At 36.5% G+C, this 27,415-nt stretch overlaps 1 protein-coding gene across 9 annotated transcripts in view; it reads right to left on the bottom strand.

Annotated features, from left to right (window-relative positions):
* Positions 1-27,415, bottom strand: part of ATF2 (activating transcription factor 2) — an 83,380-nt gene that overhangs the window by 40,352 nt on the left and 15,613 nt on the right. For 6 of the 9 annotated variants that reach the window (XM_058713409.1, XM_058713422.1, XM_058713454.1 and 3 more), the window contains 6 exons: positions 26,722-26,822; positions 12,754-12,828; positions 10,601-10,670; positions 4,706-4,802; positions 1,520-1,638; positions 1,248-1,376 (listed from right to left, as the gene is read on the bottom strand). In XM_058713409.1, the coding sequence (XP_058569392.1) occupies positions 1,248-1,376; positions 1,520-1,638; positions 4,706-4,802; positions 10,601-10,670; positions 12,754-12,785 (447 nt within the window). In that variant the 5' untranslated portion in view covers positions 12,786-12,828; positions 26,722-26,822. Of the gene's footprint in view, positions 1-1,247; positions 1,377-1,519; positions 1,639-4,705; positions 4,803-10,600; positions 10,671-12,753; positions 12,829-22,718; positions 22,754-26,721; positions 26,823-27,415 lie in introns of all 9 variants that reach the window. The other 3 variants (XM_058713432.1, XM_058713448.1, XM_058713443.1) reach the window with 3 other exon arrangements.

The raw sequence follows: 27,415 nt of genomic DNA, 5'->3' as shown, positions 1-27,415 counted from the left end.
GTTTTCTTCCTTATATTTTTCTATATTCTTAAAGTTTTTATAAAGAGGGGCGCCTGGGTGGCGCAGTCGGTTAAGCGTCCGACTTCAGCCAGGTCACGATCTCGCGGTCCGTGAGTTCGAGCCCCGCGTCAGGCTCTGGGCTGCTGGCTCGGAGCCTGGAGCCTGTTTCTGATTCTGTGTCTCCCTCTCTCTGCCCCTCCCCCGTTCATGCTCTGTCTCTCTCTGTCCCAAAAATAAATAAAAAACGTTGAAAAAAAAATTAAAAAAAAAATAAATAAATAAACATTAAAGTTTTTATAAAGAGACTCGCTTTTATAATTAGGAACTGAGGAAAACACCCCACAAAACATCTACGGTCAAAGCCATGTCATCCTCTGCCATGACAGAAATCCATTAACCCATTTATGGTTTTAGAATAAAATAATCTACACAGAAACATTGTCAATGCCTCTTCATTGTGCCACACATAGCACCCCGTGTGTTCATTAGATGTGCTTATGAAAAAAAGCAATCAAGAAATACTCACAATAATGGTTACTCAACCCATACTATAGCCCAAAGGGTCCCAAATTACCAAGGTATTCAAGATCCAGGAATAAGCCCTAAATTGCCTACAAAAGGCCTGTACTAAGACAGTATCACCATCACCTCAGTTGGCAGTACCAAAGACCCATTGCTGAGAATGAGTATTGCTTTAGCCCTTAAAAAGCCTAAATAACCTTGGTTCGAGCAATTTTTAGTAGTAAAGAAAAAGCTGTCACTATATAAGAGCAGTGAAGAATAGGGGCGCCTCGGTGGCTCGGTCGGTCAAGCGTCCTACTTCACCTCAGGTCATGATCTCGCAGCTCCAGATTCTATGTCCCAACCCCCTATGTCCCCAACTCCCCCGCTTGCACTCTCTTTCTCTCAAAAATAAACATTAAAAAAAAAAAAAAGTAGCAAAGAATAAAATAAAAAACCCCAGAAAAATTAAGTTTTTATAAATTTGTGTAGCCTTTAAAAAATAAGTTTTATTTAAAATGACTGCTGTCCTCCCCTGTAATTTTTCTGTGTAATAAAAAGCCAATTTTTTACAAAGGTGACGTCTTCTTGCCCTGAAATTTCCATGAGTATTCACAGGCTTTTATATATAAGACTATTACAACCTGACACTCAACTATGTACAACTTATTACATTAACATTTTATGTAAATCAAATACTAAACTTTACTTGGGGTGATTTTCTACCAAAAATGCAAATTTCTAACCTTTTCGTCACTGGTAGTAGATTCTGGGTGAGGTAAAGGGCTATCTTGGTGAGTTGTTTCTACAACAGAGGGCTCCTCAATTTTGCTTCTTATAATGGGTGTTGCAAGAGGGGATAAATCTAGAGGCATCTAAAATACAAACGTTAAAAGAAAATGTTAGGAATTCCAAAATGCCAATCAGCATTTCTAAAATAAGAAAGCAGGAAGTGTTAGCTATGATTATCGTTCTGTTAGAAGTACTCTTTTTTTTAATTTCATGGTTAACAACATACTTTTTTAATGTCGTCTTCTGAGGCTTTCTTGAATTCATTCTCAAATGGACTTGCCAATTCATTAAACAAACCCACTTCTTCACAGTTTTTCAAGAATCTTGTTGGTGTTGGGGTCTGATCTGAAATAAACGTCAAGAAGCAATCACATAGATTTAAATATCATGCAGGACCCTAAAATATAGCTAGTAAATTAACAAATTAGCAGGACTGGTTCAATCAGCTGTTAATTCTCTTTGGAAAGACCTCTTCCTTTAAAGCAAACAAAATTTGGTTAAGTTTTTGTTGCAGTTCAAGATATTTCCTCCAACTTTATGAACCATAAAAGTATGAAAAAAGTCCTTCTTCTTCCTTAGTCCAGACCTTCTCTCTGAGTAGAGTGGCAAGCATCTTCTACTCAGAGATCAACTATTATCATTATTTAAGGCAGTAAGAATTTAAAAATTTTTACATTATTAAAAAATTATGATTGTTTAAAATACATGCAGTTTGGGGAAAACTAGGACTAGAGCATGTATCTTCACTCTAGCCTGGCCCTTCCACTAGTGTTCATAATCTATTACGAAAGCAAGCTTAAGATAAAACAGAATTTTTAGGAGGTAGATCAAAATACTACAAGGAAGAAAAAGAAGGTTAAAACAAGAGCCCTGAAACAAAAACAAACCAAAACAACAACAACAACAACAACAACAACAAAAATAACCAACCCTCCTTCCTTATTACTATCTGCTAAAGCCAATTCTCTATTTTAATGCATTTTTCAAGTTTGGAACAAGAGGCTATTTAAGAGTTACATATTTATGTAAAGTTCTACCTTAATTTCTAGGCAGTAGAGGAACAGTCAACTCTATTTTCTCACAACTTGGAATATTTTAACTATCCTTGAATATGTGCTTATGCTATGTACATTAACACATATACTGGTTATAGAATAAATGCCAGTTAAGGTCCATGTTGAATAAAAAATAGTATTTTTATGGACTCTGCCTATTTGGTCTCATAATTTTCCAGGCTATTTATTCATACTGACCAGAGTCGGTGGCACACTGAAATTCTATTCACATTCTATGCATTTTAACTTACAGGTTGTATTAGGAATCTAGCCTAAATACATGTATAAGGATGAATCCTGGTTTAAGATTTTGTAAGATTAAAATTCATATATTTGTTAAATACTGTGCCCCCAGAATGGGCATTACTTATTGTTTCATCTCTGCCCCACATATATCTAGAGTAATGATATGCTTACTACATATAAATATATTTAACACTAAAATGACCTACATTTCACACATATTATGTATAATGTAAGCCTATTTCAAACACTACTAGTATTATCTAAATTACTGAAGAGACTCTCTCTTGCCATCATTTTACCTGTTAGTCTACAACATACGTACCCACTAACCCTCAAAAGACTTCTATAACTCTATCACAGTAAGGGCTCAGAATACTCATATCAGTTTAAGTCCATCATAGCTGAATTAGTAAACTGAATATAAATCTGAATATAAATCTTCTATTCACATGCAAAAGGTCTATCTCACCTCAACAGAAGGCTCCTAATTTGTGTTAAAGGGAGAGAAAGAGCTTAAAAATAACCATGTTTTATGCGTATGCATTATTAGTGATTACTGGAATGATGAAGCCTGAGAAAAGAAACATCAACACAGGCATGGTTTAAACATCAACGGTTTAAATATGATACGCAGTGGCTTATGGCTACTGACCATCAAATATATACCACACACATCATGCATTATACAGTAATGCTAAACTACTTATTTCAACATATGTTAGTAAAAAAATGGTCAAGTGCTGTGTTTGAACATGTTCTATTTTTCTACTGTAATAAAGGTAAAGCAACAGGAGATTTCTAGAAACCAATCCCGAAACATTTTTAAGTTGAAAATTTCCAGACATTGCTCTAGGGCAGGAAGTTTCAGACAAGCAAAGACCTTCATGCCTAGGAGAGTGAACTGTCCAGGTTGTTGTTACTTTGTTTGACTGCTTTTTTTTGGTTCTAGCTCTTTAGATCTGATGTATACCATTTTAAAGAAATGTATAGCTCATTCTTCTCTGCTTCCTTTTATGGAACTAAAGATACACTGAGCATTCTCTCTTTCATTTTTCCTAGTTTTTGACAAATTACCAACTTTTTGTTACCTCAAATTTTTTCAGTACAAAAATTATGATACTGAAAGTACAGGAAAAACCATCTGCCTCATTATCTCTCCAGAGCACTGCATATGACAATTTCTATGCTGGGTATTAATTTCAAAATATTCATAATATTCAGATATCAGGGTTAATTCCAGACTTACAAGCAGTATAACCCAAACTTGAGAAAAGAATAATTTAGGGGTGATTCTGAATACTTACGACTTTGTGGTTATGACACTAAAGGGTCTGAAATTTATATAAATATATTAAGTTTTATATGAAACTTTGTTTTCTTATCATGGTACTTATAAAATATAGAAAGTGCAGTAAAACTATGCGTATTATGTGTGTGTCCATACACATAGACGTGTGTGTATATATATTTAAATACCAAAAAAGGGGCAGCTAATACAGCATGAAAGGACAATAAAACAATGCATGAATTTTCTCTTTTCACATATTGTGAAAGATATTCATCTGCTTATGTAATACTGTATGTTCATAGGCTCAAAACACAAGAAAAGCAAATACTGAATTTAGGCCCCTTTATTGAGAGTATTTTACTAACACAGATGTTTTAGTCCCAAAAGAAATATAAACAAATTCTAGTGAGCAAGTCAGCTAATTGATCTCTCTCCAACAGGAGGAGCTTGATCATTTCCTATCTTCCCACAGCATTGTAAACCAGGTGTAAAAAGCTAAAAGAAACACTGACTAAACATCACATTAGTTCAATTATCAATTAAATGTAAATTCTGGAGATGCCATAAAAATGCTCCTGGGGTTCTAAATTAACTTCCACAAAACTGACATTGAAATCTACATTTGAAAAACCACACACAAAAAAAGTGAAATGAATGGTCAGAAGGAAACATGAAAATGTAATGGGTAAAATACATGTTGCCAACATTTACTGTAAATGAATTGGAATATCACCAGACTATATTATTTACAGAGAATACACAAAAATTGTGCACATTCCAGGTGAAATATGTATATAAGCTATTAATAAAAGCATATACTAACCAGCCACAATGACACTGTCATTACGTGCTGGACCAAATTTCAGTGTCATCTCATGTTTATGTTTATGGACAGCCAAATGATCCTCGTTGGTAAAACGCTGTGGCAAAAAGTTTTAAAATATAGTTAAGATTTTCAATTTGATCAAATAAGTAAAATGATAAGGAAATTCATTTCCACAACATGTAAAACCACCATTAACAATGAAATAGTTTGTTAACTATAAAAGAATCTATTGTTAGTATAGATAAACACAGAAGACTTCATATAATCATAGAGAAACCCATTACCCAAGAATAAGCAATACTGATGTATTACTAAGTCACAAAACTCATCTGACTGAGGCAAACTCATAAAACCTGAGGCAAAGAAACTTCATATAAATTTCATTTGGATACTAAAAACAGACCACTACTGATTTTTTCTTTTTTTTGCTTTATCATAGTAGAAATATATATTCCATGGTACAATGACTTCTGAGGAAAGCACTGTATTGACCCAGACTTCAGGTTACTTACCACTTTTAAAATGAGAATTCTCTTATAAAAATATTATTCCCGGACACATTAAGAAGTAAATCAGGTTCTTTATGTTACCACGTTAAAAAAGAATGCTTTTGTTATAATCCAACAAAGAAATAGCAACCAATATAATAAGCTAGTTCATTTTAAAATAAAATTATGTCTGGACATCAACCTTTATGAAGATGCTCCTTATCGAGCAACAATTATAACTGAAAATAGGGAGCACTTATATTTTATTTCAGAGCAATAATTATAAAATGCCACATTAAGAGATATAAACTCTCTGTTCTACATCCTTATAAACGGGAATGTTAAAATTATACATATTTGAACTCAGTTCCCCTAAACCATCAAAATGGATTCCTTCTCTTGTAGAAATATTACTCCTGAATAAATTAAGAAGTAAATCAGGTTCTTTATGTTACCATATTAACAAAAATGCTTCTTGTAATTCAGTGAAGAAATAGCAATCAATATAACAAAGCAGTTCATTTTATAATCCAGCTCTTTCCCACTCAAGTGCTATCTTACTATTGCTTTATCATTATAAGAATTACTCCCAAATTTGGAGGAAGAAGTAGCTGTCTTTTCATAGACTGCTGAATAACTGCTCTTAGAGAATGAACATACGTGTAGAATTTACTAGCATATTTAATTACCTTACATTAGAATTTTAAATATACATGTATTACATTCCACACTAAAAGTACCTTAAAGCAAGATTCACTTTATGTCCAAAGAACCTAACAATGTAATTTCTCCCATGGAGGCAATAATTAAACATTTGTGAATAAATGCATTTTGGTAGAGGTCATAATTAACAGATAAGAACATGGAAAGTTATCTCCTAGGAACTTATTCTACCACTATCCCCTGCCTGGATTGGTTCGACCACAAATATCCAAATCAAAGAGCAACTACATACAGAATTGCACAAATTGTACAAAACATGTGAAAGTGGCACCAAATTTAATCCTAAGTAAAAAAGAACAGTTAAAAGAACCCTAAAAACCATTTAGGATCATGTGAATATTAAAAGGGGGAGAACAAGAAATATGAATTTATGAAGTCTCACATATGATCTACAGATCAAATTTACCAAAATGCTATTAAGAGATTTTTGATCAGATGATATTATTGATGTACATGGATAAAATACATTGAAACTGGTACCTGATATAGGGGAGTTGAACCTTAGCTATCACCTGAGCTAATTTATTTACCTTTAACTAGAAACTTAAAAAAAATGCCAACAGTCATCTTGTCAAAAGGCAGTCACCAGGAAAGGACAGATATATCTATAGATAGATGAATATATATCTATGTATATGAATGAAATAAATTATTTTTTCAACAAATGCTTATAAAATAGCTACTACATGCTAAGTTGAAATTTTTGCAAAATCTATTTGAACCGTTTTCTGAGCCAAATTAAAAAGTTTATTTTGAAAGTAAGTTTTATAGAAAAATTATGATACTACTAGTAATAACAACATACTAAATTCATAATTTCTTTCTCCCAGGCAATTCAGAGTACAACCCCAATGCAAACTGTTATACATGTACACAGTATTTTGCTAAACAACAAGGCTTTGAGCATATAGCTGAATAAAATGGAAAGGCAGTCAAGAAAAGTAGGATAAGATAACCATCTCTCTTAAAAAGTTAAAAAGGGTAACCTGACAGATGGAAGGGAGGTAAACCAGTTGCTTCTATAAGGAATTTAAGCTCTGATATCTGAGAAATCTGTGTTTCTAAGGCTTGAACACTTACCAGAACTAACTTCCTAAGACGTCAGTCATTCTGCATTTAATACATGCATTCACATCCACGATATAGATTACTAACAGATTAAATAGGTACAACTAAGTTATAAAACCATCAGACCACTAGCTCGTCTTACTTTTTTACTAGTTGAAGAAATCTACTCAACATCAGAAAGTTATACACACATACTCACATTAACATACCCCCAGTGACACTTTAGACTGAATAAAATCAATCTTAATTTCCTTTGCAAAACAGCTTATAACGTATAAACATTCTACCAAAGAGATAATTTTCAATGAAAGCATCACCAAAAGCAAAGCTATTACCAATAAAATAGAAGAGTTCCCATGTTAAATGAATCTTTCACTAAATTATCTCACTTTGTCTCTTTCACCAAATTCAGTGGAACATCACTTTAAAACAAATGCAATGAATGCAACTCTTCCTGTGAAATACATAATAGTGGCATATAAAAACATTTTTTAATTTTTGTTTTTTTACATTTTTTAAAATTTATTTTTGAGAGACAAGAGCGAGACAGAGCACAAGTGGGGAAGAGGCAGAGAGAGAAGGAGACAGAGAATCTGCAAAAAGCTCCAGGCTCTGAGCTCAGCACAGAGCCTGACGTGGGGCTTGAACTCACAAACTGCGAGATCATGACCTGAGCCAAAGTCGGACGCTTAACTGACTGAGCCACCCAGGCGCCCCTAAAAACATTTTTAATAGCAACAGTCAACAGTTAGTATTCTCTGCACTGATTTCTACTGGTCTCTCTTCCAAAATAACAATATCAACAAAGTATGTTTTAAGAAATTTAAAATCTATTTGAAAATTTAAATTTAAGTGCACTAAAGCTAAATTTCAAATTTGGAATAGTATCAATACTTATGACAAAAAAGAACTTGTACTACATTACCACCACCAAATTGGTACTTCTAAAATCAATTTTTATATGAATTTTCAATTTCCTAGGAAATACTAGTCATAAAAAATTCTGGGAAGTGTAATTTGTATAGCTTTCTTGAATTTATAGAAAAATGAATACCAAATATATGTCCAAAATATATGTCAAATCAGTCTACTTCTCTATATTTCCACTATTAGCATGTAGACAAAGACACCATTATCTCTCACCTAACAGCTGTCAGTCTACTCCCCGTTTGCACTCTTAGCTCAGTAATGGCTTTTCATCACTCTGTGAATAAAGCCCAAATACCTGATCACAGTCGACAGAGTCCTAGAGAGTAGGACTCTTTTTTTCTACTTGACAGCATCTCTTACCCTTATTTATCCTTGTTGGTCACTACATGCTCCAGCCACAACAGTCGTCTTTCTGTTTTTAAACACACCCAAACCCATTCTCTCCTTAGGACCTTTATATTTGCTGTTCCTTCAGTTTAAAAACTCTTCCTCCAGGGTCTGCTCCCACATTTTCACGTTTTAATTAAAATGTCACCTTATCAGAGAGGCACAACCTGTCTAAATAGCACCAACCTTGGTAATTCCTATCTTTACCCTGGCTCAGCATCATCAGATACCAGGTAAATTAAGATCATAATCAGATACAACTACATCCTCACCAGAGTGACTAAAATTAAAAGACTATCCAAAACAATCTTCAAAAGGAGAAAGAACTAAATTGGTGAACGTCCCTTTCCTGACTGGAAGCATTATTATAAAGCTAGAGTAATTAAGATATTGTGGTACTAGCATAAAAGCTGACAAACTGATGAAAGGAACAGAGTAGACTGCTCAGAAACAGACCTACAGTTACACAGTGATTTGATTTTCAACGAAGGAGTTGAAGCAAATTAATAGAGAAAGAAAAATCTTTTCAACAAATGATGCTGAAAAATCACATGGAAAAAAAGTGAGCTTGAATTCCTACCTCACACCAGTATATACATATACAAAAACGAGTTCAAGATGAAACAGAGACCTGAATGAAAAAACAAGCTTTCAGAAAAATAAAGAATACCTTTGTGACCTAAAGGTAGGCAAAGATTTCTTAGACAAGATTTCTTAGAAAGCAACAACCATAGAAGAGAAAAAGTTAACACATTAGACTTCACTAAAATTAGAAAGACTTGTTCAAAAGCTTTTATCATGAAAATTAAGATGCCAACCAGACTTAGTAGAGAAACTATTTGACAATGGACTGGTATCCAGGATGGCAACCGTCCAACAAGCACATGAATAAGTGCTCATCTTTTCATCAAAGAAATGCAAATTAAAACTACAGGATATACAATAAAAATGGCTAAAATGAGAAGACCAACACACCACCAAATGTTGGCAAAGATATGGCACAACCAGACCTCTTATACACTCTTGGTAAGAATGTAAAGTGGTGCATCCATTTTTGGAAGACAGTTTGGCAATTTCTTAAAAAAGTAAATACATATCTATCATATGGTCCCACCACTACATTCCTATGCATTTACCCAAGAGAAAAGAAAGCATTCATCTATACAAAAGACTTGTACACAAATATTTACATCAGTTTTATTTGTAATAACTGAAAACTGGAAATAAGCCAAATGTCCACATTTAATAATGAAATATTACTCATCAATGAAAAAGAATTTATTGATTACATAACATGGGAAATCACAAATTAATTATGTGGAACAAAAGATGCCAGATAAAAGTACAGACTGTATGACTCTATATAAAATTCTAGAAAATGCAAACTAATCTATAGGGATATAAGGCAGAATAGTGGTTTACAATGGTAGGAGGGATAACAAACGGAGGGATCACAAATGGGCATGAAGAAACTTTTGGTGTGATGAGTATGTTCACTATCTTAATTATGGTGATGGTCTTATGAGCATATACATGTTAAAACATGAAATTGTACATTATAAGTATGTGCAGTTTATTGTATGTCAAATTATGCAATTTAAAATGTCAACTAAAGAAAACAAATAACAACCAATGAAACACAAATGCTTATTTATGATCTACAGTTTGTATCGTTAAGTACTCTGTAATTTGACTACACATTAAATTTATCCTTTTACTGGTGTCTATAAAGTTAGAATTATCATAATAGCAATAGATTAATAATGTAATAGCCTGTTAAAAACACTGAAATATTATTTTTTGAAACAATGCTGATTTTTCTGAAAATACTTCACACATGCTCTGTAGTGAAAATGTTAGACTTAAGTACATTAAGAACATTAATGCATTAGTGATATTGTCAGAGGTAAGTATTAATTTTATGAGTTCAGCAAGTAAAATAATTTTCAAGCAAGATAATGTATATTTCATTTCCAATTAAGCAAATTACAATGATTTTTAACCAATAATGGTCAAATGAAAATACTTTTAAGCCCTGGATTTCATCTAGGTATCCACCTTTCCATTACAGGAATTTTAACTTTTTTTCCCCATATGAGATTGTGTATTTTAAAATTCAAATATTCTATTCAGAAAAATGAAGAATTTCTTCTCAAAAATTTTCGAGGTTATTTTTATTCGAACTCCAAAATGTTACAAAAATTGCAGGAGAATCCTTTTCATGACAACAAAAACTGTCATCAGTGTTTTAATAAATGTGACTATACAAAATGATTTAAAGTAATTTATATATTACCTGGCCACATCCAGGGGCAGTGCATAGAAAGGGTTTGTCATCACTCATATTCCACAGGTCCTTGTATTGCCTATAATAAAACATTAAGAGATGACTTAACATTTTACAGTACAGATTTTTAAAGAATAATTTAAAAAGTAGTATTATATGATTTTCACTAAGCTTATTACCTTTTCTACTTCAATGTGAACTAAACATTTTTTAAAAATTTTTTTTTTTTAACATTTTATTTATTTTTGAGACAGAGAGAGACAGATCATGAACGGGGGAGGGGCAGAGAGAGAGGGAGACACAGAATCGGAAACAGGCTCCAGGCTCCGAGCTATCAGCCCAGAGCCTGACGCGGGGCTCGAACTCACGGACCGCGAGATTGTGACCTGAGCTGAAGTCGGACGTTTAACCGACTGAGCCACCCAGGCGCCCCTGAACTAAACATTTTTACTGATATTTTAGCCCTATTTCCTTTTCATCTTCAATTTTTTTTTTTTAAAGTTTCTTTATTTTTGAGAGACAGAAAGAGCAGCAAGGGAGCTGCAGAGGAGAGAGGGAATCCCAAGTGTTCTCTGCTGTCATCATGACATGAGCCAAAATCAAGGGTCGGGGACACTTAACCGACTGAGCCACCCAGGTGCCCCCCCTTCCATTTTCTTATAATGAGTAGACAAATACATGTAGCATGCAGATTTTACACTACAAAAGGAAAAGGTCAGGAACCTGGGTCTGTCAGACTAAATTTTTCCTGTTCAACAGTTTAAGTGAAGAATGAATGAAACAATTAGAAAATCATCACTTTAATCCCCAATGAAATAATGGATCTAGACCAGGTCACCAATGTCTGATGAAACCATTAGCAAAAAAGGTGATGGGAAACAGGTCAACCTTAACATCACTAAGAATGGGACAATCAGACATTATGCACAAGAAAGTAGTCCAGGGAGGCAGGGTGTGTGTGTGTGTTGGTGGTGGGGGGGTGGAACGGGGTGTCAAACCTGAATCTAACTGAGCATCTCTAGATCCAGCTATAGGAAATATGGGAGGGAGAAAAACCTGTGAAAACAATCTGGAAGCAGTCAGCCAAATTCTATAGGACAAAGCCCTAGTCACTTCAACAAATAAATAACATGGAGTACACAAGAAGAGAGGAGGTAGACAGGAACTGTTATAAATTAAAGGAGATTTAATAAATCTCCTAAATACTAACTACATGTAAATCCTCTTTTGGATCCTGATTTGAACAAAATAACTAAAAATTTTTTTGGGGTCAAGATTATTTTCCTATTTTTGATTTAGACTTAAAGTTCCCAATCACTCCTATCAACTTGTAAGTTTTCATTGTTTTGGTTTTCTTTCTAAAAATTACATATAACTGGGGCACCTGTGTGGCTCAGTCGGTTAAGCGTCCGACTTCGGCTCAGGTCATGATCTCATGGTTCGTGGGTTCGAGCCCCGCATCGGGCTCTGTGCTGACAGCTCAGAGCCTGGAGCCTGCTTCGCATTCTGTGTCTCCCTCTCTCTCTGCCCCTCCCCCACTCACGCTCTGTCTCCTTCTGTCTCAAAAATAAACATTAAAAATTTTCTTAAAAAATTACATATAACGGTATTTGACTCAGCTAAAAATTCAGTAACATTGTTCTTTTTTCAACATTAGCTTGTTAAGCCTTCAGAGCAATGTTTCCCAAAGCATATTCAACAGGGATGACAGCAGCTACTATAGAAACAAGGTATGTAAGCAAACAAATTTGGGAAATGCTGGAGGACTTTTTTTTTTTTTTAGGACTTTTTTTCTTAGGACTTTTAAAGCCTTTAATATGTTCAAGTGAAATGATTAAAGGAGCACCTAGAATATGGCATTTTTGCCACATTCATTTGCTATTTGAAATCCTTTTTTATGTAACATCTCATGGAACTAGTATTATCTGACACTGTAGAAATCAAACCCTAAAATATGTTTATGTTTGTCATAGTTATATGTATTTTAATGCTCCATTTGATACTTTAAAAACATAAGAGGAGTATCAGCTAAACTAATATACCGGATAAGTGTTTTCTTTTAATAGAAAAAAATATTGAAATATTTATCTAGAAATAACTGTGAAAATTTTTATAACCTAAAATATGAAAATGGCTAAAAACCCCAAATACTGCATACATACCTGGCAGAATTCACATGTAACTTGAATTTCATAAGTTGAACAACTTATCACGTCCTCTTTTTCATGGCAAGGATACTGAAAAACAAAATAGTTTTCACACTGTTAAAAATAGTTTTGAAACATTTGAATAATATTGAAATATTTGAATAATTATTACTTTGTAATACTGTCACCCCCAAAGCCTGTCACTATTAAGAATCTTTATAATAGGTAAGAGTAGTGCTCCTACAATATGAATATCCATATAAATGCCTCAAACACAGGATCTATATATCCAACTCCACCACAGAGGATAAAAAAGGAGAAAAAACATTTAATTCAGCTCTTAGGGCTATAGTTGAAAGGAAGCTATTAAAAGAGTAAAAATTCTGGTTTTGGGAGTCTGATGAGAAAGAGGAGATCTAGCATTTCAGAATATCTATTTGGAAAGTTTTTAACTTCTTAAAATATAGTCAGAGGTGATCAAGTTCTCAGCCTAATTCACCAAAATCTATTTGTCCCATAATATCGTTGATCTATATAAGCATCTCTCTGTTTCACAACTTTATAACTTATTTATTTGATAACAGTTTGAGAACAAGTACAACATGTTGGAACTATCCAGGTCAGTGGTCCATTTTCTTTTATTAAAAAAAAATTTTTTTTAACATTTATTTATTTTTGAGAGAATAGAAACAGAGCACGAATGGGGGGAGGGGCAGAGAGAGAGGGAGACACAGAATGCGAAGCAGGCTCCAGGCTCTGAGCTGTCAGCACAGAGCCTGATGTGGGGCTCAAACTCACAAACCGTGAGATCATGACCTGAGCCGAAGTTGGATACTCAACCAGCGGAGCCACCCAGGCGCCCTGAGTGGCCCATTTTAAAAATTCTGCTAGGGGAGCCTGGCTGGCTCAGTCAGAAGAGCATGTGACTTTTTTTTTTTTTTTTAATTTTTTCAACGTTTTTTATTTATTTTTGGGACAGAGAGAGACAGAGCATGAACGGGGGAGGGGCAGAGAGAGAGAGGGAGACACAGAATCGGAAACAGGCTCCAGGCTCTGAGCCATTAGCCCAGAGCCCGACGCGGGGCTCGAACTCACGGACCGTGAGATCATGACCTGAGCCGAAGTTGGATACTCAACCAGCGGAGCCACCCAGGCGCCCTGAGTGGCCCATTTTAAAAATTCTGTTAGGGGAGCCTGGCTGGCTCAGTCAGAAGAGCATGTGACTTTTTTTTTTTTTTTAATTTTTTCAACATTTTTTATTTATTTTTGGGACAGAGAGAGACAGAGCATGAACGGGGGAGGGGCAGAGAGAGAGAGGGAGACACAGAATCGGAAACAGGCTCCAGGCTCTGAGCCATCAGCCCAGAGCCCGACGTGGGGCTCGAACTCACGGACCGCGAGATCGTGACCTGGCTGAAGTCAGACGCTTAACCGACTGCGCCACCCAGGCGCCCCAGAGCATGTGACTTTTGATTTGGGGTTGTGAGTTTGAGTCCCACGTTCGGTGTGGAGATGACTTAAAAAAAATAAAGAGGGACGCCTGGGTGGCTCAGCTGGTTAAGCACCTGACTTCAGCTCAGGTCATTATCTCATGGTTCATGAATCTGAACCCCGAGTTGGGCTCTATGCAGACAGGTCAGAGCCTGGAGCCTGCTTTGGATTTTGTGTCTCCCTCTCTCTCTGCCCTCCCCAGCTCGCTCTCTGTCTCTCTCTCAAAAATAAATAAATATAAAAAACAAAACAAAACAAAACTTAAAACAAAACAAAAACCCAAACTCTGCTAATACTTCATCTTACAATTACTAAAACCCCATCCAGTGGTGAACAAAGCATATGCTTTTTTTCAAGTTTACTCTGAGACAGAGCGCGCATGTGTGTGCGCGCACGCTTGAGTGGGAGAGGGGCAGAGAGACAGAGACGGAGAGAGAGGGAGGAAGGGAGGGAGGGAATCTCAAGCAGGCTCTGCACTGTCCGCACAGAGCCTGATGCAGGGCTCGATCTCAAGAATCACAAGATCATGACCTGAGATCAAGAGTAGGAAGCTTAACAGACTGAGCCATCCAGGCACCCCCCAAAGTGACTATATACTTATCCAAATAAGCCAGTGATGCACAGAGAAAAATTTTTTTTCTAATTTTGCTTATAAATGTGGTAGCAAGAATGTCTTGCTCAGAAAAACTGGATAATTCCTGTGGGGAAATGTGTAAATAGCCACCGTTCTGAGTCTTGGGGTCAAGGGTGATCTGGTATAGGAGGGTAGGAAGACAGTTTTTTCCCTGGTTTCCAGGCAAAACTTGTATCTGGTAGGGTTCTATTCCTCTAGTCACATCCAACTCTACCATGCTGTCTGTGAGAAGAGGGAAAAGAACACCAGAATAATCTAAAGGAAATCTGTAAAAGTTCTGCTTCTCTTACTACCAGTAGAATGTGACCTTAATGAGGGCAAGGAACTTATCTTTGGCTTAACTACCTAAAACAGTGCTTATCTCACAATAGCATTTACTCATTAAATATTAAGGAATGAATAGTCATATGATGTGAACAAGTAAGTTTTGTCTACCTTAACAAACTCTTCTAAAACTAGTAAGAAAATGCAGTTATATTGCCATGAAAAATCAAAGCAATATTTAAATTCAGTTAAGTTCAAGAAACATTTAAACACCAAATACATGCCAAGACACAAAGATGAAAAAAGTCTCTGTGCTTGAGAAACTTTCAGTCTAGCAGAAGAAAGAGGAATACAGAAATATAATTTCAATTCCTTTGATAAGAACAAGAGTTAAAATACTATGACAATATACAGGGAGTGCAGGGACAAACCTGACAGTTCTAGAAAGGCTTTCTGAGAGAATTCGCCTGTGGTACCCTTCTCTCTCATCTCTTCCACTCCTGCACCATTACAACTGCCCCCTTCCTCTACAAAAGAAGTTCCTTACCTACATATCAGCCTACTTCCTAGCCAAACAATAAAAATTCCCATTCCTTATTACTATTTTCTAAAACCTCGCTGAGGTAGCTGTAAATACAACAGGTGAAGCACCTTGAGACATAAATGATGATATTTGCTCTGGGAGGTATAAAAACTATCTCTTCCTTAAACTGAATCTCAAGCCTCTAAATCTAGCCTTATCTCCCTTTTACAGCAAGGTTGGAAATACGTTCATAGGGAAAGGAGGCTTTGTTCACTATAAATTGTTGGGACTTCAATGACTACAGACAGAGAATTGTTAATATACCACACAGCTCTCTGGCAAACATCCAAAACTACACTGGTAGGAGAATTATTGTCACGAAGAAGACACAAGAGGATTGTAAGCAAAATTTAAAAGAAGCTCTTTGGTTTCTCTAATTTCACTCTTAACTCTTATTCTAACAGTCCTTTATCTTCCTTGCCCTCAAGATCCCATACCATTGGAGTTTCCTCTTTTCTTCTTTCAATCAACAAATACTTGAGCATCCACTTCCGGCTTGGCACTCTGCTAGATGCTAGGGATGTAGTGGGGAACTAAGATAGGTACCTGCCCTCAAGAAGCTTCCAGGATAGTGAGGAAATTTACATCAGCTAATCTAGCATGCAACTCAGACTTCTTTCCAGGTTTCTAAGTCAATTCCACATGTAAACATGTATGTGTGCCCTAAAATATATTTCTCTATTTCTTTGCTATAAGGCATTTTATTTTAGAACCCCCAACCTTTTTTTTCATGTTTATTTGAGAGAGAGAGAGAGAGAGAGAGAGAGAGACACGCACGCATGCATGCACGCATGAGTGGGGGAGGGGCAGACAGTGGTGCTGTCAGCACAGAGACTGACACAGGGCTTGATCTTATGAGTGGTGAGATCATGACCTGTGCCAAAATGAAGAGTCAGATGCATACCAACTGAGCCACCCAGGTGCTCATAGAACCTCAACCTTCAACCTATACTTTGAATGTTGGTATACTTTGAATTTTGTTTGTTACAACAGAGCCAGAGCAATTTCCGGTATTAGATATCCTACATAAATTAGCAGTATTACAAAATTCTGAAAAACTTTTAAAGCAAAAGTCTGGGGTTCAGAAGAAGGCCATTGTTATTTCCTGATAATATGAACTAAATTACCCCTACTAAACTAAGATATAGTAAGGAGCTTTAAATTTGCTCCCATAAAAATACAGAAGAGCAAAAAGAAAAAAATAAAGTCACCCAAAATACCATGATTTAGGGACAACTACATTCAACATTCCAGAGTACATATTCCAGTCTTATCAATGTATGGAGATATGTAGCTTTACAAACTGTAGAAACAGTGTTATAACTTTCTTTAAATTGCAATCATCTAAATTTTGCTACATCATTAAATAGTAAGATCATTAAGTATTGTATATAATTTTTAATTGTTATCTAGTATTCCAACATATGGTTGAGATATACTCATAATTAGTTTTCTATTAGTGGATTTTTTTTATCATCAACAAATATCTTTGGCAGCAAATCTTTGTGGAGTATCTGTAATAATTTCCACGGGAACAATGTCTAAAAATGAAATGAAATTACTATGTCAAAGAGCCCAGCACCTCTTCTACCATGTCTTCCTGGGCCAGTGGGAATACCCCGAAGCGGCCTACTGGAACAGCTCAGGCTGGAGGCTGGAACTCCCGCAGTAGCACATGCAGAATACCTGCAGGGATGTCCTGCTGGTAGGTTAAGTGTTCCAGCTGGAGGCAACCCCTTCCAGGAGCCCAGATCCTGTGCTTTATTCTAAAAGCTGTGGGGAAAAAAGTTCGCTGAGGAATGCATTTAAGCACAAAGTGATGAAATGACTGCTTCCAAGTCTCAAGAAAACACTTTTCTCCAGCCAAATGGCTTTTAGATATTTCAGACCTTTCCTGTGGTCTGGTCCTATAACCAATATTCTACAGAAATTGATGAGTTTCTATTCAGGTAAGGAAACTGGGTGAAGGCCATTATCAAACAATAATGGCCTGATTCTTTTGGTAAAGTGTTTTTTATGTTTAAGACAAAAAAAATGTTACCACCAAATATACCTCTTTCCTAAGTGAATTACTAGTGTTGCTACACCTGGAATATTATGTTTGTTTTATTTACTGAATGTTTCTTTACATTTTGGGAAGGAAAACATTTTTGTTTGTTAAAAAACTGGGGGCACCTGGGTGGCTTAGTCGGTTAAGCGTCCAACTCTGGGTTATCGGTGCAAGTCTTTATCTCACAGTTCGTGGGATCAAGCCCAGCGTCAGGCTCTGTGCTGACACTGTGGAACCTGCTTGGGATTCTGTCTCTCCCTCTCTCTCTGTTCTTCCCCTATTCTCTCTCTCTCAAAATAAATACACTTTTAAAAAATTGAATATTTGTAATTTGTTGTTCCTGAGATTTTTTATACCATAACAAAACTTGTTCTTTTCTCATGAATTTACAGTTTCTAAATGAAGACAAGCAAGTATAAAACTGGGGAAGAATAGACTTTATTAATCAAATGATGTCTTGATTTTTCTAAATGAGAAGATTGTTTTATTTGTAACACTAAACATGGGAGCAGTTTCTTAGAAAACTTGTTTGGAAAGATTCATGGTGTATTATGTATCAGATTACCCTATCCTATGTATGAAGATTTGATCTGTGTCTTAAGTTCCTCTACTTTATAGTTATACTTAAAAAAATATACTACATTATTTCATGTCTTTAAAAAATGTTTAAATGTGAGGGGTGCCTGGGTGGCTCAGTCAGTTGGGCGTCCAACTTCGGCTCAGGTCATGATCTCACCGTCCATGGGTTCGAGCCCCACATCGGGCTCTGTGCTGACAGTTGAGAGCCTGGAGCCTGCTTCGGATTCTGTTGTCTCCCTCTCTCTCTGCCCCTCCCCCGCTCAAGCTCTGTCTCTGTCTCTCTCAAAAATAAATAAACATTAAAAAAAAATTTTTTTTTAATGTTTAAATGTGATCTTAGAACACTGCAAATGATTTAAAAAAATAATGTGAAAATACTACAACCTAAATGAATTCCTAATGTCACAAGTGTTTAATGATGTGCTTTTGATTTAATTTGGGACACTTTTAAAAGGACACTTTGTGTTTGTAATCATCTTTGATGAGTTTGGAAATAAACTTTCTGCTTAATTAAAAAAACAATAAAAACAAACAAAAAAACAATTAAAAATTACTGTATCAAAGTGAAAGCATATTTTTAAGACTTGATTTACACTGTTAACTGCCCTCCAATATAGAGTACTGATTTCTCCTTTACCAGTAGTGTACAGAAAGACCTCATTTCTTCACACCCATACCAATAGTGAATATTACTTTTTAACATTTTTGTCAGATTACTGGAACAAAACCCTAATTTTAAAGTTGCATATTTTGACACACTTAGGTTATAATTTTTCATATAATTATTATTTGTAGTTCTGTGAAATGTTTACAATTGCCCATTCTTAAAAATAATAAAATCTTAGTCCAAAATTCTCTCTTGACTATAGATCATAGGCTTTCTTATCACACAGATTTCTGATCATGTACCTTATTGTATTCCTGATCTAGTCCTGACTACCTAACCTACAAATGAGGTCCCAAAGGGTGAAATGACTTACTGCTAGGTAAAAAATGGGACAAAAACATTTTTAATGCTAGACTGTACCTGCCAGCTGGTATGCCTTGCTATATATACTATGTTTATCAACTGTTACGCCTTGCTATCCTATGCCTACCAACAATCTAGAAATTTTATGTAAACCATCTTTTAAACATAGTATAGAAAGACTCTTCTAGGACTTCCAGAATTATTCAACAGACCTATTATCAAATAAATCACACATAATATGAGATGCCAATAAGAAAATAGTAAAGAACACTTCCAGGAACAATGAATAGAAGAAAATGGGAGAAATTAACTACCTAACATTTCTTATAACTTAAAATTAATATGGGGTGCCTGGGTGGCTCAGTCGGTTAAGCGTCCAACTTTGGCTCAGGTCATGATCTCAGTTTGTGGATTCGAGCCCCACATCGGGCTCTGTGCTGACAGCTCAGAGCCTGGACCCTGCTTCAGATTCTGTGTCTCCCTCTCTCTCTGCCCCACCCCCACTCACACTCCGTCTCTCTCTCAAAAATAAATAAAACATTAAAATTAATATAAAAGCCAAGCCTCCAGAAAAAACATATATTTTGGTGTCTTCATGAGAGGCAGCTTAGACAGGCTAGTGGGGAACAGACCAGCGCAGAGTGTCACAGTGTGGGCAGAGTGAGAAAGTTGTCCATGGCAATGGAAGGTGGCTGGAGGGAAGTCTGAGGAGGCAACCACATGAGGTAAGGAACAGAGATGGTATGAGTCTAGCACAGGATACCAGGGCCCAAGCTGGAGAACATCTAGATGATGATGAGAAGTGGGTGTGGTGGCAACAGGTGATTCATTATGTACAAATACAAGGAATGACAGAATAAGATATATCAAGGATGTAGGTGAAGGGAAATTTACACTATAGGTGAAGGTAATTATAATACAGAATGAATCCTGGCAATTAGATGACATTTAGAGATATTGGTGTGAACTCCTGACTTTCAAAAGAGATATAAAGGTACAGAAATATAGACGATAAATATGTGTGTGTATATATCTGCATACGTGTTCATGTATTTCCCTAGCTGTGTCTAGTGAGGGGGGCCTGAGAACACAGATACCCCCAAAGCAATACACCTACTAGGCACCCAGATCTTGATGTCTAAATACCATTCTCTACCAAAAGGAACCTGAGCTCTTTCAAGAATTGTCTGATTCCAGGGCTAGGGCAGGGCAAGTACAGGATGGCCCTTGAATATCTTGTGCAAGAAAATTAAGAAGGACTTATGAATTTGGCCAGAAAGTGGCCAGATCTGAAACAATTTGAGAATCAAAATCAAAGATGATAGTAATGGATCATACTGTGAATAAAACAGGATCCCATTAATCCATACTGATACAAAAGAATAAACTCAGCATTTGATAAGACAGGATATTTATATCCTCTCAAAGTATTTCCTGATAAAACATATCTTAATTATAAAATCCTGGCAAATATTACCTTACTCAAATGATCCAAGTTAAAATTAGAAATAAGAAAAATCGATATGCAATAAGGACATAGCGTCATTTCTACGACAATAAAACAAAGATACACCTGTATCTAATCTACACAATATCAGATACCTGTCTCTAACATTACACAACCCCAAATTGAGGTAAACTCTTCAAAATAACTGGACTTTAATCATCTAGTCACTAGTGCCCAAGTCACAAACTCAAGGAAAGACTGAGGAACTATTTCAGATTAAAAAAGACCAATGAGACATAACAACTGCAATGTGAATTCTAGACAAATCTTTTGGATTAGAACTGGCAGAACTTTTTTTTTTTTTTTTTTTTTAGAGAGAGAGAAAGCACAAATGGGGTAGAGGGGCAGGGGTTGGGGAGGGGAGGGAGAGAGAGAGAGAGAGACAGAGAGAGAGAGACAGAGAGAGAGAGACAGAGAGAGAGAGAGAGAATCCCAAGCAGGCTCCATGCTCAGTATGGAGCCTGACGTGGGGCTTGATCATGACCTGAGCCCAAATCAAGAGTCGGATGCTAAACCGATTGAGCCACCCAGGCACCCCACAACTGGTAAAACTTAAATGTGATATGCAGATTAGATGTAGCAATATATCAATGCTAAATTCTTGGTTTTCGGGGCTGTATTGTGGTTTTGTAGAAGAATGTATTATTGTAGAAAATAAAGTATTTGGGGTAATGGGACATAAGGCTGGCAACTTTTAAATGGTTCTATACTAAAAAATTAAAAAAAGAAAAACTTATAGAAGGTATTTATAATGATATGCACTATAATAATTCACTATATATCCATTATATAGTATCATATGGTGTTTAGGAGTAGTTATGAGAAAAATACTACAAAACATGGATTCTCTAACAATTCTCTACTCATTTCTGGTTTATAACTTTCATGTTATAGAGATCAAAGAATAGAAAAATCACATCTGTATTGCAAGGTTAAGAGCAAAGAGAACCTTACTATGGTAAAAATATTACCCTGTACCTGAATATTCAAAGAATGATATTAGACAATTATTTGTCTTATTAGTTCCTTTTTTAAAATATGAAATGAGTTAAGCAAGGTAAGATGATCCTATAGACTATAATACCACTACTCCCATGCTATACAGAACTCTATCATTCAAATGATTCAGCTGATAAAAAATACATGCTTTTCTTAAATCTCTGTCAAAAACGAATTAAGAAAGAAACCAATTTACTTCACAGAAAATAGTGTGGGTAAATGAAGCTTTAAAAATGGGACAGGGGTGCCTGGTTAGCTCGATGGATAGAGCATGTGACTCTTGAGTTTGAGCCCCATGTTGGGGTAGCGATTACTTAAAAATAAAATCTTAAAAAAAAATGGGAGGGAACAAGTCAATTTCTGGTACTAACTTCAAAAATCTCTAGATTCTTTTTTTTTTTTTAATGTTTATTCATTTCTGAGACAGAGAGAGACAGAGCACGAGTGGGGGAGAGGCAGAAGAGAGGGAGACACAGAATCAGAAGCAGGCTCCAGGCTCAGAACTGTCAGCACAGAGCCTGATGTGGGGCTCAAACTCACAACCCTAAGATCAAGTGTCCATACTCTCCCGAATGAGCTGGCCAGGCACCTCCAAAATCTTTATGTTCTAAAATGTGAATTTTAGGGGTTCCTAGGTGGCTCAGTCGGTTGGGTGTTTGACTTCGACTCAAGTCATGATCTCGTGGTTTATGAGATCTGCGGCAGGCTCTGTGCTGACAATTCCGAGCCTGGAGCCTGCTTCGGATTCTGTGTCTCCCTCTCTCTCTGCCCCTCCCCTGCTTGTAACTCTCTCTTTCTCAAAAATAAATAAACATTAAAAAAAATAGTTAAAACAAAATAAAATAAAATGTTAATTTTACTGACCCTCTTAGCTACAGAACTGTAAATGTTGTAATTTCTTACCTTCAAAGCATGTACTCAAGTTTCAAAGCAGATTTCTAAAATACGGATAATACTAAATGTTACATACAACGTACAGCATTCCCAAGCATTTCTCAGCGTTTTTTTTTTTTTTTTTTTTTTTTTTTTTTTTTTTTATTTTTGGGACAGAGAGAGACAGAGCATGAACGGGGGAGGGGCAGAGAGAGAGGGAGACACAGAATCGGAAACAGGCTCCAGGCTCCGAGCCATCAGCCCAGAGCCTGACGCGGGGCTCGAACTCACGGACCGGACCGCGAGATCGTGACCTGGCTGAAGTCGGACGCTTAACCGACTGCGCCACCCAGGCGCCCCGAAGCATTTCTAATACAACAAATTTATTTTGTAAAATGTATTTGGAAAACATCTGACTGCCTATTTTGTATCTTATACCATATTGAGAATAAGAGATACGGTCTTTGCCCTCAAAATCAGATTAGTAAGGGTAAACAACTATAATTCAGTGATATAATAAGTATAATATATAATACTTATATTATACAATTCAGCAACATAATAATAAAGACATGCACAGGCACTATGGGAACATAGGGGCTTAAGGAGTATACTGGAGCTGGCCACCTCTCCTCAGCACCCATACTGCCCCTCTTAGAGAGTCTGATTACCAGTAAAGGGCAATCCTATAATATCCATGACCTTGACATACTTGCCTCAGGTGAATCAGGGGACACCTAACCAAGTTAAGTCCATCAGATTACCTCTTCAGGAAATTTGTAAAAAGAAAAAAATCAGGCAAACAGAAGTGAGCACCAGAGATTCTAAATCATACTCAGGACTGGTAGACATTTATAGTCATGTTCATACTGATAAGAAATTAATGGGGGTGCCCGGATGGCTCAGTTGGTTAAAGCACCGACTTTGGCTAAGGTCATGATCTCATGGTTCGGGAGTTCGAGCCACGCATCCAACCCTCTGCTGTCAGCACAGAGCCCACTTCAGATCCTCTATCCCTCCTCTCTGCCCCTCCCCTGCTTGAGCACACATGTGCATCCTCTCTCTAAAATAAACATTAAAAAAAAAAAAATTAATGAAAGCCAGAACCAAGAGTAGGCACAGAAAAACAGAGATGAGAAAGCATGCAGCCAAGAAGAAGGAAAGAAGTTTCTGTGATGCCTATGTTTTCTGTGGCTGAATTATGCAGGTCTTCTGTATTCTGAGTGTGAGCTCTTTTTTCTTTTTGAACCCTGAATTTATCTGATTAAGTTTCTATCCCCTAACCAAGACAAGTACCTAGCCAAATGTGGAGAGAGGGTCTGAGAAGACTACTACTGAAGGAAGAAATGACTGTGAGTAGTCTCAAAGGAAGAGGCATCAGCTAGTCAAGGATGATGTTTTCAGCAGAGAAGACAGCATGTTGAATCACAATAAAGCAGAGTACACTGAGGGAACGCTGGACCCCTGAAATGTGGGATATAAGGTTGAAGGGAAGAGAGAGAAGGCCAGAAAGTGAAGCAAATCTTGAAGGGGCTTTATTATCCTGGTTAGGAGTTTGGATTCCACCCTCACCACCCCCATCCCACTGCCACTCTGAGGTTATAAATATAGGCCTGTGCTGAAATGTTGAACCAAGCAAGTTTTTCATATTTTCAAATGGTTGGGGGTAGGGGTGGGAGGAGAATAAGCAACAGAGACCACATGTGGCCCCTAGAAAGTCTAAAATATTTACTATCTAGCCCTTTAAAGAATAAGTCTGCTTAATCCCACTGTAAAAATGGAAAGATTTTAAGATGATGAACTAGATAATCAAAGGGGAATTCCTGCAAGATCACTAATAGAAATGTGAAGGATGGATTAGAGAGGGCAAAACTATGCATAAGAAAGCCAGTACAAACCACTGCTAAATTCAGAAAAGAGAACGACGATTTGCACATCAGCAGTACCAGTCAAAATGAGAGCAAAGGACCAGTTATGAAAAAAATGTTTAGGATAAGGCTTCAAATCCATAACATTGTCTCCAGACCTTTGCATGGACGGACCCCTGCCTCCTCCTACCCCAGTCTATGCTACCCCTTCATCTCTTTGGCTCCAGTTTTATGTCGGCTTTTAATCAGCTCCATGTGGAGCCTAGAATGCTCTCATTTCCTACTCACCCATCTCTTTCTTAGTAAACACTGCTCACCCTCCATCCACTAACCCCTTATACTCTGAAATTCAGATCACTCATTTACTTCATCCTTTAGTTAATAAATATTTATTGAGTACATGCAAGAGGGGAGGAATTGTGTTAGACTCCAGGATACAATGATACACAGTCCCTGCCCTCGTGGAATTTATGCTTTATGTAAAATACTTCTAACCAAATCAGGGTTTGAACATTTAAGTTCATCAAGTAGCTCAGAATTTATTTAACATATATATCAGTGTGCAAGAAAAAGTTTGCCATCCTTTTCTCCTTAAAAAATTTCCTGTTTAGGGGAACCTGGGTGGCTCAGTCGGTTAAGCGTCCGACTTCAGCTCAGGTCATGATCTCATGGCTTGTGAGTTCGAGCCCCACATCGGGCTCTGCGCTGGCAGCTCAGAGCCTAGAGCCTGGAGCCTGCTTTGGATTGTGTGTCTCCCTTTCTCTCTGCCCCTCCCTGCTCGCACTTTGTCTCTCTCTCAAAAATAAATAAACATTAAAAATTAAAAAAAAAAAAAATTCCTGCTTAAAACTTTTTACTTTTTCAGGGGCACCTGGGCGTTTCAGTCAGTTAAGCGTCTGACTCTTCACTTTGGCTCAGGTCATGATCTCACAATTTGCAGGTTCGAGCCCATGGACATACCAGGGTCCACACTGACAGTGCAGAGCCTGCTTGGCATTTTCTCTCTCTCTCTCTCTCCCCCCCACCCCCCCCCCCCGCCCTTCCCACATGCCTTCTCTCTCAAAGTAAGTAAATATATTTAAAAAAATTTTCACTTTTTCAAACATAATATTTTTATATATATGTGTGTATGCATATATATGCAGGTACACACACACATATATATATAAATATTTTCCAAATTTCATCAAAATTAGAGTAACTGTATTTTACACATGGTTTCACTTTCAGTCTGAACCTTCAGATTAAGGTACAACAGCATAGGCCAATCTGCTTGTATATCTTGATGTATCTGACAAAGTCTACCACTAGACCATTATGTTTTAAAAGATCACATTTATTACATCAATATTTCCCTTCCATTTTTAAAAGCTATATTCCCAAACTATAAATGTCTTACAGCCAGAAACCACTGTACTTTGTATCTTTAACATCACCACACTGGGGCTGATACATAGAAGATGTCCAAAAAGGATGTATTTGAAGAACTATACAATTTCCTATTAATGTTTCTGTTCAGTACGAATAATCACTGAACTAAACTTAGTTGATTTAATTCAATCCAAAAGCAAGTAAGTTTTGACATTTTAGTTAGCTTGTATTTAGTTAGCCTTAAAATGGGTAATACTTTTTGTCCAAAAAAATTTTGCAGTATAGAAAATACTTCGGGGAGCCTGGCTGGCTCATTTGGTAGAGCAGGTGACTCCTGATCTTGGGATCATGAATTCAAGTCCCATGATGGGCCTAGAGTTTACTTAAAAAAAAAAAAAGAAAATACTTCAAGGATTAACTATTGTTACTATCCTTTATAAAATCTTCGGAGAATTAGGACTTTCACATGGGGGCCCTTTACTATAGAGGATCCCCTAGTCAGATAAGTTTAGGAGGCTCTGAGTTAAAATTTAAAAATTTAATGTAAGTCTTCAGTGTGCTTTAGATGCAGAAATGCACTGTAGCTCCAAAAGGACATTTCCAACTTTGCTGAACCTCCAATTTATGTATGTATGTATGTATGTATGTATGTATTTACTAAACACTATCAATAATATGATAGGACACTAGCATCCTGAGGATACTATCTAGAAGCATCTGTTGAATTCAGTAATACTTGAGAGATAATCGCAAAATAAAGAACCACTTTTGCATAAAAGCTTAAAGTCTCTTACCTTTCTAGCTGGTGGGCCATGGGCTTTATTTGCTCTGCTGCCAGGAATCCTTCAGCTCTAATTAAGTAAGCAGTACTTCTCAAGTTTCCATCTATGTATCCCTAGGGCAAAGGAGAGGCAGAAAAGAGTGAACCCCTTACTCTGTGATACCTAAAGAAACAGACGCATGCAGTTAAACTCCGATACAAAAAATGTTAAGTATTTACTTTATGTTTTAAAATGTATGTAAAGTTGGCCTTCTGTTCCATTTTTTTCTGATATAAAAATTAAGGTTCCCTTCAAAAGTTTCAGTGCTCCAGGAAGGTGTTTATCCTATGGTCTCCTGTAACTCCCAGCAAAATGCCACCTATCCAGAGGTCTAACAGTTTCAAGGATGGAAGTACAGCAATGGAGTCTTGGTGAAAGGGGAACACTGAAGCTTTTTACCACAACAGAAGGGAGAGGTAGTTATAGATGACAGGTGAAATGGCAGTGCTGAATCTGCTGAATCTTAGAGTGGAGACGAAAAGTTTCTCCTGTGTCAGTGCTGCAACATAACATCAATGGGACCCAGTTCATATGCTTTTCATTTGGTAACAGCTTGATTTTTTTATATCTGTATCAGCTGGATTAGGTTCAGCTATGAGTGACAGAAAACTCAAAATTAGCAATGGCTTAAATGATTCAGAAGTTTTTTTCTCTCACATAAAAGCAC

Source organism: Neofelis nebulosa, chromosome 2 (genome assembly GCF_028018385.1).
Source record: "Neofelis nebulosa isolate mNeoNeb1 chromosome 2, mNeoNeb1.pri, whole genome shotgun sequence".
Taxonomy (NCBI): domain Eukaryota; kingdom Metazoa; phylum Chordata; class Mammalia; order Carnivora; family Felidae; genus Neofelis; species Neofelis nebulosa.
This window is presented reverse-complemented; position numbering and strand designations above follow the sequence as displayed.